Source organism: Xenopus tropicalis, chromosome 6, assembly GCF_000004195.4.
Source record: "Xenopus tropicalis strain Nigerian chromosome 6, UCB_Xtro_10.0, whole genome shotgun sequence".
NCBI lineage: Eukaryota > Metazoa > Chordata > Amphibia > Anura > Pipidae > Xenopus > Xenopus tropicalis.
Genome location: NC_030682.2, coordinates 29,469,452 through 29,483,635, shown reverse-complemented (window position 1 = coordinate 29,483,635; position 14,184 = coordinate 29,469,452). Strand labels below are relative to the sequence as shown.

General features: G+C 40.8%; 1 protein-coding gene across 1 annotated transcript in view; it reads right to left on the bottom strand.

The window, feature by feature from the left end:
- Positions 1–14,184, bottom strand: part of LOC100496268 (ATP-dependent translocase ABCB1) — a 43,816-nt gene that overhangs the window by 17,375 nt on the left and 12,257 nt on the right. Inside the window, exons 3-11 of the mRNA XM_004921453.4 lie at positions 12,934–13,015; positions 12,109–12,253; positions 9,871–9,931; positions 5,480–5,671; positions 3,379–3,550; positions 2,623–2,747; positions 2,160–2,331; positions 849–962; positions 378–488 (exon numbers count right to left, since the gene is read on the bottom strand). Coding sequence (XP_004921510.2) covers positions 378–488; positions 849–962; positions 2,160–2,331; positions 2,623–2,747; positions 3,379–3,550; positions 5,480–5,671; positions 9,871–9,931; positions 12,109–12,253; positions 12,934–13,015 — 1,174 coding nt within the window. The remainder of the gene's footprint in view (positions 1–377; positions 489–848; positions 963–2,159; positions 2,332–2,622; positions 2,748–3,378; positions 3,551–5,479; positions 5,672–9,870; positions 9,932–12,108; positions 12,254–12,933; positions 13,016–14,184) is intronic.

Sequence of the window (14,184 nt, the reverse complement as noted above, 5' to 3'; positions counted from 1 at the left end):
TGAATGCTTTAAAAGAAAATACCTGTTAAAACTTGGCTTCCTGTCAATTGAACTAAAGAGATACGGTGAAGGAAGGAGCAGGCATCAACTATGCGACGATCGATTGATGAGTCTAGCCTGACTCCTTCCTATACAGAAGGAAGGCTAGACTCGATCAATCAATCGTCACATAGTGATTGCTGCTCCTTCCTTCGCTGTATCGCCTTAGTGTTACTTTTCCTTTAACATTCACAATTTGATTCGAACTGTCACCTACAAGTTAGAAAACAAAAGCAAAGATCATCACTGGTGATGTTTGTCTCCAAATACACCCTATAGTGAAAAGATAACTATAAGACCACAAACAAAGGATGCATGATCTCTCAGAAACCACTCACCTGAATATCTGTTCTGGATGGATATGTGAATTTAACATTTTTGAATTCTATGTCTCCTTTAATCTTGTCGGGTTTCAAGCCTTCTTTAGAAAAGCTGTCTATTTTGGGTTGCTGTAGAAGGGAAGATGTAAGAAAACCATTGTATAAAACTGTGCGGCTGATTTATTATTATACTAGCAAAGTTAGTGCCCATTGGGCAATGTTATATTATTTACATACACACTTCCATATGCAATAATAACAGTTATCCTTATATATAAAACTAAGAGATGTGTGCAACAACCCACTTATAACCCTACAATGAGGTTGCAGGGCACATGTGTAATAATGCAGATTAGATATAGTTCATTCAGCACAGTTTATTGCAGGATCAGCCACCAGGCATTACAAACATTTAGTAAGTTATATTTGTATGGTGGATCTAATTCCTCATGTAAATGACTGTATATAAATGACTGCAATTTCACTTACATTATCAATTATGTTGAATATCGTGTATGCTGCCCCCCTGGCATTGGCAAAAGCTTCAACATTTGGTGAGGTTTGTCCGACAGCAAAAGCACCAATGATGACGGCAAAGAATACCTAGATCGAGATAAGGAACATTGATACATTAGTTCATTGGGAAAGAGGCCTGTACATGGGCAGATAGCGGTTGCCCGTTTTTGTATTCTTGTGCAAATTGACAGTCTATTGGTTTATACATTTAACAGGGGTTATATATCTAACACTTGGCTCATTTGTATATCAGTCTAAATAGTAGTTAAAGGAACAGTAACACCAAAAAATGAAAGAGCTTTAAAGTAATAAAAATATAATGCACTGTTGCCCTGCACTGGTAAAACTGGTGTGTTTGCTACAGTAAAACTACTATAATTTATATAATAAGCTGCTGTGTAGCCACGGGGGCAGCCATTCAAGCTGGAATAAAGGAGAAAAGGCACAGGTTACATAGCAGATAACAGATAAGTTCTGTAGAATACAATAGTGTTTTATCTGTTATCTGCTATGTGCCTGTGCCTTTTCTCCTTTGAATGGCTGCCTCCATGGCTACATAGCAGCTTATTTATATAAATTATAGTAGACTTTCTGAAGTAAACACACAACTTTTACCAGTGCAGGGCAGCAGCACATTATATTTTAGTTACTTTTATACACTTTCATTTTTTGGTGTTACTGTTCCTTTAAAATCGAAACAATAACACCGGTGCCCAGAGTCATCCAATTACTGAGCCTAAGTAGCTTCAGTGGGGTGACATCTGTTCATTTCACCAGATGGCAAAACAATTACCCCATATGTAATAAAAGGCACTAATTTTGCCCAGGAACAGTAACCCATAGCAACCAATAAGATGTCTGCTTTTAAACAGGTAACCAGTAAATTCTGCCTGCTCATTGGCTGCTATGGGTTACTGCTCCTGGGCAAACTTAGTGACTTTTATTACATAAGCCCATTAGACTTTTACATGCATGGACATCTAAAGGCTAACACCTACAGGCAAAGCAACAGCAATCAGTTGTATGGCATTGTCTTTGTGTATCTACAGATAATGTCTATAGCAAAGCTACCATTTTTCCAATATTGTTGCTGTACCCTTTAACCAGATCAGAGACACAGACATGGGTATAAACCATTGGAGAAGAAGCTTTCAGAAAAACATCTCAAAAACTTCTATATTAATATCACACATGCAACCTTGCGTACTGCTGTTTAAAAACAATACATTTAAAGCACTGCCAGATTCTCAACAAAAACATGAATATTGTGAATATCTTACTTACAGTGAGGACAGAGCCAATGGTATAACCTCCATTTATAATCAGGGTGGTACCATACCAAAAGGCCAGTGCATAGGCTGCGTATATCATTAGGAAAGCAAATCCAATGGACACATTGGCAGTTATTGCCTTTTTGATTCCTATTCTTTTCGCTTCCTCCAGATTTTTTTCATACCTGTGATGAATGTAGAAGAGGGCAAATTCTTAACAATTTTTTCTTTGGCATTGATGAGAAGTAAAAAAAAAAGCTTTCAAAAAAAGCTTATGAAAAGGGAGAGAGAGAAAAATGTGAAAAGGAGAAATTCATACAGCAAAACTATTGCTTGCATGAATATTATTTATCAGCCTCATCCTGAATTTCCCATATGTGATGAGAAAAACTCAATTTTAATTTGAATTTAAAAAAAACAGTTTATAAACAGAGAAAAAAATCAGAAACAAAGAGCAGGGTCTTATAATTTCTTACCTTTTTATTTCTTTATCTTGACCGCCAAAGGCAAACACAGTCCTTATAGAGGAAAGAACCTCTTCTGCAACAGCCCCAGCTTTGGCATAGGCTTTCAGCTCTTTGTTGGTGAATGCGGACAATACCTGGTGATTAAAGACAATATTTTAAAGAATCTTTACAAAGCCTCAAACTAAAATACCCAGAAATCTCCTGAAACATATATACTGTATATACTGATTTGTGGTCAGTAAAGTGGTCGCAGATATGTCTTTTTCTTCTATTTAAAACCACATTTGAAGTCCATTATAATAATTAAAAATAAATAGAAATTGTAAGATACTCTTTAAAATATCTCTGTCATTTTTTTTATTTGGACCAGTGGTTAGAATAAATTTAATTAAAAGTAGAATATACAAATATTCTAACTACCAAACAGCGCAAGCCCAAGCCGGCCAGCCTCCTCTCCCAACTTTACCGCACACACGAGTGTGTGTATGCATACTGATGACATTTAGGCAATGGAGTGAATTGAGGAGCAGGTGGTGGAGGGACGAGCCTAAGCACATGCCTCTTCTGCCTACCCATAATTCCAGCTTGCCACCTGGGCATGCTCAGGGTAGGCTGGCCCTAACAAGTAGACATCTGCTGTACAGCCAGCTCTGCATACACAAGTAGCAGTATATAAATACAAATCTATCTACACAGATACATAAGTGAAGTTGCCTTAAATATACATAAAATGAACACTAATCCATCAAACATCCCATCACAAACCTTTGCCCAGATAGCAGCGGAAAATCCCATAACCGGACTAATAGCCAAGATAACCAAAGTTAGCTTCCATCCTTTAACAAAGCCAATAATAAAGCCAGTCACAAATGTAGTTAATGATTGCAGCAGCATTGCAATTTTATCACCAATCCCTTCGTTAATTTTGGAAACATCACTGAAAGAGAAAACAGAACACACAATCTAAAAGACAGATCAAATAAAGGTGGTCATACACACCAAATGAGCAGATCTTTTCCCGATATGCCCACCCTAGGGCTAAATGATCAAATTACAACGGCTGGCATAGGTGCTGTTGGGCCGAGGACCACATCAATGAGCCGATACAGTCGACAGAAAATCAACCAGCCCAACAGACACTTGAATCTAAATGATTCAAATCAGCAGCTTAAATCTGACTGTGTATGTAAGGAGGTCACCCATATGTCACTCTTCGTACCAAGGAAAGGCAAGCACTTCCAAGCAGTAATGCATAATAACTTTAATCACACATCTCAAAGGAGTCACAGCATACAGGTAAAGATTCACAATGTTTCAAACAGGGCTTTCTCCACAAAATATGTACAATTCCCCAGTGTCCAGAGGACATCAGTCTTACCAGGGGTAGCTACTTTCGGGCTGTCACATTTGTCTCCAGTCTCCATGGGATCTCCCATTGCTATTCCACCAGGCATTTTCTACTGGCCGACACTAGCCCGAAGTTCATCAAGCCCTCCTTCTAGCCTACCCCTATCTGCTTGGGTCCCTATTCTGTGGATGATCCACTTGGAAAACTATTTCCCTCTACCTTCCTAGGTGGGGCAACAGGCGGCCTTACTACCTAACCCTGACTCAGACACCTAGTGCCTGCTCAACTTTTAGCTGCCCTGTTCTGACCTCTCCTTACCCTGTATGCTGTTCTTCCTTGCTTCCAGCTGGTCTCTTCCTGTGTTCTCCCATAAAGACCACTAATTCTGGGTGTCCCCTTTTCTACATTCTGCCCCACACCTGCTCTCTAGTGGTTTCGGGTGTGAACTACACTCATACATTTTTAATAGGTTTTAACAAAATTCTACTGCCACCTAGTGGCCATTTAAAGAAAACACATGCAATCATAACACATTATATACAATTAACCTTTTCCACCCCCTTACATGTATGACCACCTTAACAAATATTTAGGACGCCATTGCCATAAAAATTAAGATCTGTAACATTTTATGTATAATAATTTTATTTTTACTGTTTTCTGAATGGTATTTAAGTTGTATTTGTGACACAAAGTGCTAAAGCTGGCCTATTTCTTATGGTGGGTAGGTTGATCAGATGTTTTGGTGTCTTCTAATCAAACAGACATAAGCCGAACTGGGAAGAAGCAGACCTTAGAGATGTTTAAAGATAAAATATAACCCCCTATTTGACATGAGCTCATTCAGTTTGGCTTATGCAGAAAACATGCATAAAAAATGTCTGACCTGCCAGATATAAATATAAATGTATTTTTTTATAACATAGACATACAGATTGAAAAGAATCCATGACATCTATCTCTGTTCACAGGCACCAGTTCCCTATAACCCTATACATAATGCAATCCAACCATCACTATGTTCCATTGTTAGGTGGTGGATTCTGCAAACTGAAGCCCCTCTGCTTTCCATGGGTGGTGCACAGATTCTCTGCAAAGCAAAAGGACTTCAAGCCCAAGAATTCATTACTTAACAAATAAACAAGCTTAAGGTAGGGTTGCATTACATTGTGTGTTTAAAGGACTTTGGGAAATTACTTGTACGTGTATTATGTATTTTTTACAAATTGTGGATTCAGATATGTTTGTATAAAAAAAAAAATATTTTATTTCTGGAAGTTCGCATAGCTTTTATGCACCTTTTCTACATGAACCCAGCTAAATTAACTCTTTCCAAAAAGAGGGTTATATTCTTCCTTTAAGGGAAATAAACCCATCCCTCAGTGTTTCTAACCATGGGCCGTCCTGCCCAGGCCCCTGTCTTCTCCATAGCCACATAATCTAGACTCCTAAACTTTGCCCCCATTATGTTTTGAGTGGAAACTAAGACTGTTGGTGAGCTGGTAGATATGTACTTACTCTGTGAGTCTCGTGTTCAGTTCTCCTGCGTCGTTCACATCAAACCATCCAATCTCCTGCCGCAGCACGGCATGGAAAAAGTTGCTCCGAATTCTTTTAATCTGTTTGCCTGCTGAGAGTGTCCAGAAGGAAATCTGAACGTAGGCAAAAAGAAGCACTCCAAATCCCAAGCCTGAATAGTAGTAGGCATATCTGAGGAGAGAAATCATATGCTGTATATGTCTATATGATCTTTATATGGTAATTTAAATACACGCATGAGTAAAAATAGTTATACACACCACAATAATAGTTATATACACCACAATAAGTTTCACTTGCCCATTTGCACTAAAACAGTAACCCAGTAAATGTTCCTTGCTGATTGGTTGTTACAGACTAGTAGACCTGATGTGGACTTTTAACATTCGCCTCTTGTTTCTGTTGTGGAAAATGAATATCAATCCTGTTTACGGTTAAAATCTGAATTCATGCATTACCTGCTGGTACTTTAACATGTATTTGTTCTGTACTGGTTAAAGGAGAAGGAAAGGCTAAGTCACTTGGGATGCCAACATGTTAGGCACCCCCCAGTGACTTTAATCGCTTACCTTTTACCCCAGGCTGGTGCCCCTGTTAGGTGAAAACAGCACCAGCCCAGGGTACCTACAGCGAGTGTTTCCTCTTCCTTATTTCTTCTGTATTCGGAATCCCTGGGCCGGCGCAGGCGCAGTAGAGTGAAAAGCCAACTTTTTTGTTATAGGAGCTAGGAAAGGGTTAATAAAGCGATCCCCCCCTATAACTGGAAAGGCCTCATGTCCCTGTAGCTGATCGCTACCTTTTTTTACCTGGAAAGCCAGTATATTGCCTGCACTTTTTGATTTTCAAAATCGCTGTAGTTGTTCTATTGCGGCCGCCATGTTGGATATCCAACATGGCGCCGCATAAGGAAACGCGCATGTGCAAACCTTCTCACTCCCCCTAGATGCGAGCGTGACCTACTCTGCCCGAGCTGCTTCTGCTTATGAGATGGAAAGCGCACTCACAGGGTATGTTCAATGCGCATGCGCTTACTCTGTAGCTGGTCGCAGTGTCTGTGCAGGAGCGATTATTCTGGGAGTCTTCTTTACACAGCTCAGCATTTTTTCTTCCTGTTTGGCTTCTGATCATCTAAACAGGTGAAATTTGGGGAGACTTAAGGGCACTATTGAGACAACTGAAGGTATGCCTGCAGCTTTTTACCTGTTATCCGCTAAGTAACCTGGGCCTTTTCTCATTAAAATGGCTGCCCCCATGGCTACACAGCAGCTTTGTTTATATAAACTATAATAGTCTTTCTGAGGCAAACCCACCAGTTACACCAGTGCAGGGCAACAGTACATTATATATATAAAATATATATATATATATTGTTATTGCTTTTATATGCTTTCATATTTTGATGTTACTGTTCCTTTAATCAACTGGTGTCTTCTACATTGTTTAAAAAGTCACAACCAGCCTTTAAGGGCTGTTACACATGGGGAGATTAGTCGTCCGCGCCATGTATATTGGTTATACGTTGTTTAGAATTGCACTTGCTTTCATTAGGCATAATTTTGTATTTGAGCAGAGATTCCCTTTAGAGCAGTGGCACACTGCCTTGATAGGCAACTTCGGGCGACTTTGGGAAAACGAAGCAACGCGTATGCCATCCCACCGGTGCTTTACATTCTTGCTGGTGGGATGGCATTGCAGGAAGATTAGTCGCCCACGGTAATGAAGATTTGTCGGAGGGCGACTAATCTCCCTGTGTGACACTGCCCTTTAAGGAGAAGGAAAGGCAAAGTCACTTGGGGGTGCCAAAATGTTAGGTACCCCCAAGTGACTTGAATCGCTTACCTTTTACCCCGGGCTAGTGCCCGTTCGGAGAGAACAGCACCAGCCCGGGGTACCTGCAGCGCTTCCTCCTTCCTGTATCGTTCGCACGCGCATGCGCAGTAGAGTGAAATGCTGAACTTTAACAGACAAGTCGGCTTTTCACTCTACTGCGCATGCACCTATTGTGTTAGTCGCAGCGAAACGAAGCCGGAAGGAGGAAGCGCATCGCTCCAGGTACCCCGGCTGGTGCTGTTTTCTCCTAACAGGGGTACCAGCCCGGGGTACGCGATTAAAGTCACATGGAGGTGCTTAACATTTTAGCACCCCCAAGTGACTTAGCCTTTCTTCTCCTTTAAGGTTGCTATCAGGCCCGGATTTGTGGAAAGGCCACAAAGGCCCGGGCCTAGGGCGGCACAAGTTTAGGGGCGGCATGCACTGGGGGGGGCGGGGGCGGCCTCGGGGCGCCGCAAAGTTAAATCCGGCCCTGGTTGCTATGTATGAGGTTTCATATCTGGTACTTTAAATGTTACCTGAGTTTACTCTTTTCATCTATGCCTAGATCAGATAAAAGAGATCACCCTGGCATATGATATATATACAGTTCTGGTTAATAGGTAACCTTGTGTTGAAATAATTCATGACCTTTGTCTTTGAGAGAGATAAAAATATAACTTTGTATAGACAGAAAGGCAATAAAGGCACTGCCATACAGTTTGCTTGGAGCACAACTATAGCAGCTATGTAGTAGACGTAACCCACTGTAGGAACCCTGGAAACACTGCATCCTTGGACAGCAATAGGCGCACTTGTGCACTATTAATTAAAGTAGGCAGAGTGGGTGCATTGGTGCTCAATGCAAGTACCTTTTCAGTGTAGTCTATAGTTGTGTTTGCAAATAAGCCGTATAGCCTCTTACTACTGAAGCAAAGGCTGTGTGCACAATATAGAACAGTGCTGTCCAACTTCTGTGGTACTGAGGGCCGGAATTTTTCCGACCTACGTGGTGGAGGGCCAATAATGGAAGCCAGTTTTGACTACTCCCCTTTTTGAAACCGCACCCACTTGAAACCACACCCATGTTATCACATGACCATACCCATATTAATGGTTGTAGTACAGCAAAAACTTGCCATACTCTGCCTGCCCTACCCTGCCTGTGTGTGCCATACTCTGCCTTCCCTACCCTACCTGTGTGTGCCATACTCTGCCTTCCCTACCCTGCCTGTGTGCCATACTTGGCTGGTTTCTGCTATACTTGGCCTGTGTGTGCCATACTCTGCCTTCCCTACCCTGCCTGCATGTGCCATATTTTCACTGTGTTTGCCATTCTTGGCTGGTTTGTGCCATACTCTGCCTTGCCTACCCTGCCTGTGTGTACCATACTCTGCTTTCCCTACCCTGCCTGTGTGTGCCATATTCTGCTTGCCCTATGATGCCTGTGTGTATGGCACACACAGGCAGCCTACAGTGACACAATGCTGGCATTGCTCCTACAGTCTGCACAATAACTATATATTAAAAAACTTTTTAATTGCAGTACCACCTCAGTATATGTTCTTTTTGTAGTGTGCAGGGATTATTTGTGGGTTTCTACTGCTCCTGAGGTGTGAACAGGGGAACAATATGGGTGATTACAGACTGAGCCTGAGGTGTGAACACTGCAGGGGGTGAACAATGCAGAGATTAAAAGGTGTGAACAACACAGTGGATTACATATTTAAACAATACAGCCTGATTACAGCCTGAATCTGAGGTGAGAACCATGCAGGGGGGCCAGTTAATCACAGTACTGATACCATTTAAAGCTTACACAAGAGTAAGCCATCAAAGCAGCCAGACAGGTGGGGGGCCACACAGAGGGGGGTCACGGGCCGCATGCGGCCCGCGGGCCGCCAGTTGGACAGCACTGATATAGAAGATGGTGCTAAAGAAGACAGGATAACATAAGAACTAAACCTGAACTAAAGAAGTAGCTAGAAATGTTGCACATTATGTTTTGTGCTTCTGTACCAGCCCAAGGCACCCACAGCCTTTGGCAGGGAAGATCTGTGCCCCCAAAGATGCCCCAGTAGCTCCCCATCTTCTTTTCTGCTGATTCCCTGCACATGCTCTGTGCTGCTGTCACTTACCTGAGCTTAGGGACCCACTCACTATATACTTTATATAAATGTAACAATATAATATTGATTAGTAAATAATACAAATTATTAGTGCATGGCAGCTCTGAAACCAGTGCAGTTAGCATAAAAAATTAATAATCAGCCCTCTAGCACCACCCTTTATGACAGACAATCCTAATTCTCTGCTTGATAATCTGCTATGACCCCTAAATTTAGCTTCCCAACAGCTGCCCAGAGCCCACTGAGTATGGTGACCCCCTGTGACAACTTTCAAGCACTGGATCATTACTACTATAGCGACACTGAACCTTTAGGCTGTTCACTATATGAAATATGACATTTCTATATGTATTCATTTTTAGGGTTTAGTTTTCCTTTAAGGACCAAGCACTCCATTGAAATATACCAGGAATAATAACTACTAGAGCTTACGTGGTCATTTGTTCCTGCAGGTTTCTTGAGGCATTTATCAAAGCTTCCAACGAAAAGTTCCCTAAACAGAAAGTGGTGCATGATTTAGTGTACAGCTGTTACCGACAAGCAATGCTAATGCAGTCTGTATTTAAACCTATTAGGGTTGCAGGCAACCCTTTCCCATACAAACAGAATGCACACTGTAAACAATACAATAATACAGCACTGTCTAAAAGATAAGCAGCTGTAACTCACAACTATAAATGTAAACATGAATAGAAAAAGTGATCTGTGCATATTTAAAAAATATATATATATACAGTGGAGGAAATAATTATTTGACCCCTCACTGATTTTGTAAGTTTGTCCAATGACAAAGAAATGAAAAGTCTCAGAACAGTATCATTTCAATGGTAGGTTTATTTTAACAGTGGCAGATAGCACATCAAAAGGAAAATCGAAAAAATAACTTTAAATAAAAGATAGCAACTGATTTGCATTTCATTGAGTGAAATAAGTTTTTGAACCCTCTAACAAAAGAAGACTTAATACTTAGTGGAAAAACCCTTGTTTGCAAGCACAGAGGTCAAACGTTTCTTGTAATTGATGACCAAGTTTGCGCACATTTTAGGAGGAATGTTGGTCCACTCCTCTTTGCAGATCATCTCTAAATCCCTAAGGTTTCGAGGCTGTCTCTGTGCAACTCTGAGCTTGAGCTCCCTCCATAGGTTTTCTATTGGATTAAGGTCCGGAGACTGACTAGGCCACTCCATGACCTTAATGTGCTTCTTCTTGAGCCACTCCTTTGTTGCCTTTGCTGTATGTTTTGGGTCATTGTCGTGCTGGAACACCCATCCACGACCCATTTTCAGTTTCCTGGCAGAGGGAAGGAGGTTGTCTTTCAGGATTTCACGATACATGTCTCCGTCCATTTTCCCGTTAATGCGAATAAGTTGTCCTGTGCCCTTAGCAGAAAAACACCCCCAAAGCAAAATGTTTCCACCCCCATGCTTGACGGAGGGGACGGTGTTTTGGGGGTCATAGGCAGCATTTTTCTTCCTCCAAACACAGCGAGTTGAGTTAATGCCAAAGAGCTCTATTTTGGTCTCATCAGACCACAGCACCTTCTCCCAGTCACTCACAGAATCATTCAGGTGTTCATTGGCAAACTTCAGACGGGCCTGCACATGTGCCTTCTTGAGCAGGGGGACCTTGCGAGCCCTGCAGGATTTTAATCCATTGCGGTGTAATGTGTTTCCAATGGTTTTCTTGGTGACTGTGGTCCCTGCTAATTTGAGGTCATTAACTAACTCCTCCCGTGTAGTTCTAGGATGCTTTTTCACCTTTCTCAGAATCATTGACACCCCACGAGGTGAGATCTTGCGTGGAGCCCCAGAGCGAGGTCGATTGATGGTCATTTTGTGCTCCTTCCATTTTCGAACAATCGCACCAACAGTTGTCACCTTCTCTCCCAGCTTCTTGCTAATGGTTTTGTAGCCCATTCCAGCCTTGTGCAGGTCTACAATTTTGTCTCTGACATCCTTGGACAGCTCTTTGGTCTTTCCCATGTTGGAGAGTTTGGAGTCTGCTTGATTGATTGATTCTGTGGACAGGTGTCTTTTATACAGGTGACTAGTTAAGACAGGTGTCCTTAATGAGGTTGACTAATTGAGTAGAAGTGTCTAACCACTCTGTGGGAGCCAGAACTCTTAATGGTTGGTAGGGGTTCAAAAACTTATTTCACTCAATGAAATGCAAATCAGTTGCTATCTTTTATTTAAAGTTATTTTTTCGATTTTCCTTTTGATGTGCTATCTGCCACTGTTAAAATAAACCTACCATTGAAATGATACTGTTCTGAGACTTTTCATTTCTTTGTCATTGGACAAACTTACAAAATCAGTGAGGGGTCAAATAATTATTTCCTCCACTGTATAATCATATTGTGCTATCTAAAGAAAGCAATATGACAATCCCTTCCATCTTTAGAAAGCAGCAAAGGTGATTCTATCTGTGTTTGTACCAAATGTGTCTACTGTGTCTACAGTATTTAATGTATAAATGGCAACAGACAAATCAGTTAATGATAAAGTAAATATGCAGAGAAGGGTTGTTCTGCCCACCATAACTAAACTGAAGGCCAGTGCTGTATATGAAATATGTTACCAGCGCTGTGCTACTACATTGCTGCGCACACAAATAGCATGTGAACCAATGTATACATAAGATAAACAAAAAGTTTTATTCTAGACTTACCTGAACCAACCTGTCCGACATTAACAAAGCTGTCTGTCATGTCCCCGAACACAATCATCATTAGCGGCAAAGCAGCCCCATGGGAAATCGATGCTATGGTACCGAACAGCATTAAAATCCGATCCGATGTACTAGAATAGCGAAACTGAAACGCAACAAATGTGCATCATGCATTTCTTTGTGTTAAAATTACATTCTAATAACCTTTTACTGCCTTTTTCTCCAATGGCATATCCCCTAATTTACCATAATATAACTAAGAGATAACTTCTATTCCCTAGGTCTGGACAGCTTGTGATCCTTAGGGAAAAAGAGGTTCCATGACAGCCAAATGCCAATCTTGTGCATGAGAGCCTGCGTCTTACCATTTGTACCAAGTCTGTCCATTGGGCTCCATTGACATTATTTTTTGGCAGATCTAACACATACATATATAATTAGGGAACATTTAAACAAGCAAATCCAGGAGCGCATTATATTTATCATGAAGCACTACCTGCCCTAGACTGCTTTCCATTTACTTAAATGGAAAGTGATGATAGTTACTACACTAGTAGTGGGCCACTGCAAACAGCAGAATTCCCATAGCACCCCAGGAATAAAATGTGACCCCCTATTTCTCCTGAATATGTATGAATTCATAACAAAACATACATAATTAGCAAAGTCTAAAACTTTATCAGTGAAACAGTTGCGTGTATTTTACTTTAACCATCCATGACAGCGTTGCATAGGCTGGGTGAACAGATCTCGCCTACCACCCCCCACTGTAAAATTGATCTTAGCTAAATTCTAGGCACTTTCACAAATGACGCAGTAACTCACCATAGTAAACACTCCAACCGTTGGGGGTTTCTCAGTTTTTTCTTTTTTTTTGAATCTTGAGAAAAATCCTTTCTTTTCTTTACTGAAAATAAAAATAATGTTTTTTAAAGAAATTTTTTGTCTAATTATCTAAAAAAAAACAAATTTTTGCCCCTTAGGTACAGACAATGATTCAGTTAAAATCACCCACTCATAAGCCAAGTTTGCCTGATGCAGGAATTATTGGAGAAGGTGACAAAGCCCCATATACAAGGGCTCACACCTAGTGCAGGATGGATGTAGTTTGCACAATTCGAGTTGGACAACCCTAATTTATGAGGCCAATGAGATGGGGAAGCTGATACAGAAGATAACAACTATAAGGAAGGGAGAACTGGTGTGGGCTGAGGGCAATTGGCATTATTATAAGTATAAAAACTCCATGTCCATTGCAATAAAATGATTCAGTCTTAATTTTTTTCGAGATCTTATTACACTTTGATCGAAGAGATAACGAAAATATAATAAGGCAAAAAAACAAGACAGGGTCACTAGAACAAGAACTTAGTTGACTCTGTGTTTGACGGTCTCTACCAATGGCATGGGGATATTATTCTCAGGCAATAAACATTGGATAATACCAGAACTTTCCAAGTGACCTTTAGATTTAACTGTCACTATTCTCTTGCCAAAGTACTGTTAATAAAATTAAGTGGCAATTGTGTCTTTTACTTGTTCTACACGGTTTAACTCTATGTCCAAAAAAATGACCCCAACCTGCCTGGGCTCACACAGGATTGCAGTACTGTGGCACACTGAAGCTGAAGATGGTTCAAAATATAAGGCAATAGTTCAGGCCTAGTGAACCCTTTATTAAGAGAGGGATTATGCAGCATTAGGAAGAGCTGCTGCAGGCTCGTGTGTGTTTGTATGCGTGTGCATTAGCTTCTGCGTGAATGATTGTGAGACTCTGCTTGTGTCTGTGTATATACAATTCTGTTAGATCATAGTCTTTAAGAACAAGGGACTCATAGTTTTAATCTTTAACCATTGTTTGTTCATTTATTGTTCTGCCCCTTGTCTCGGTGTGTACCCCTGTGTGTGTCTCTGTGAATGTCTGTCTGTGCCTGTGTGTGTAAGCGAGTGTTTCATAATGAAAAAATATGTGTGAGTGCGGTGTATGTGCAGTAAAATATAATCACACACTGTATGTAAACTTTGGTTTTCTTTTAGAATCTATGAAGTGAAACAGTTATACAGGAAAGACTCGGT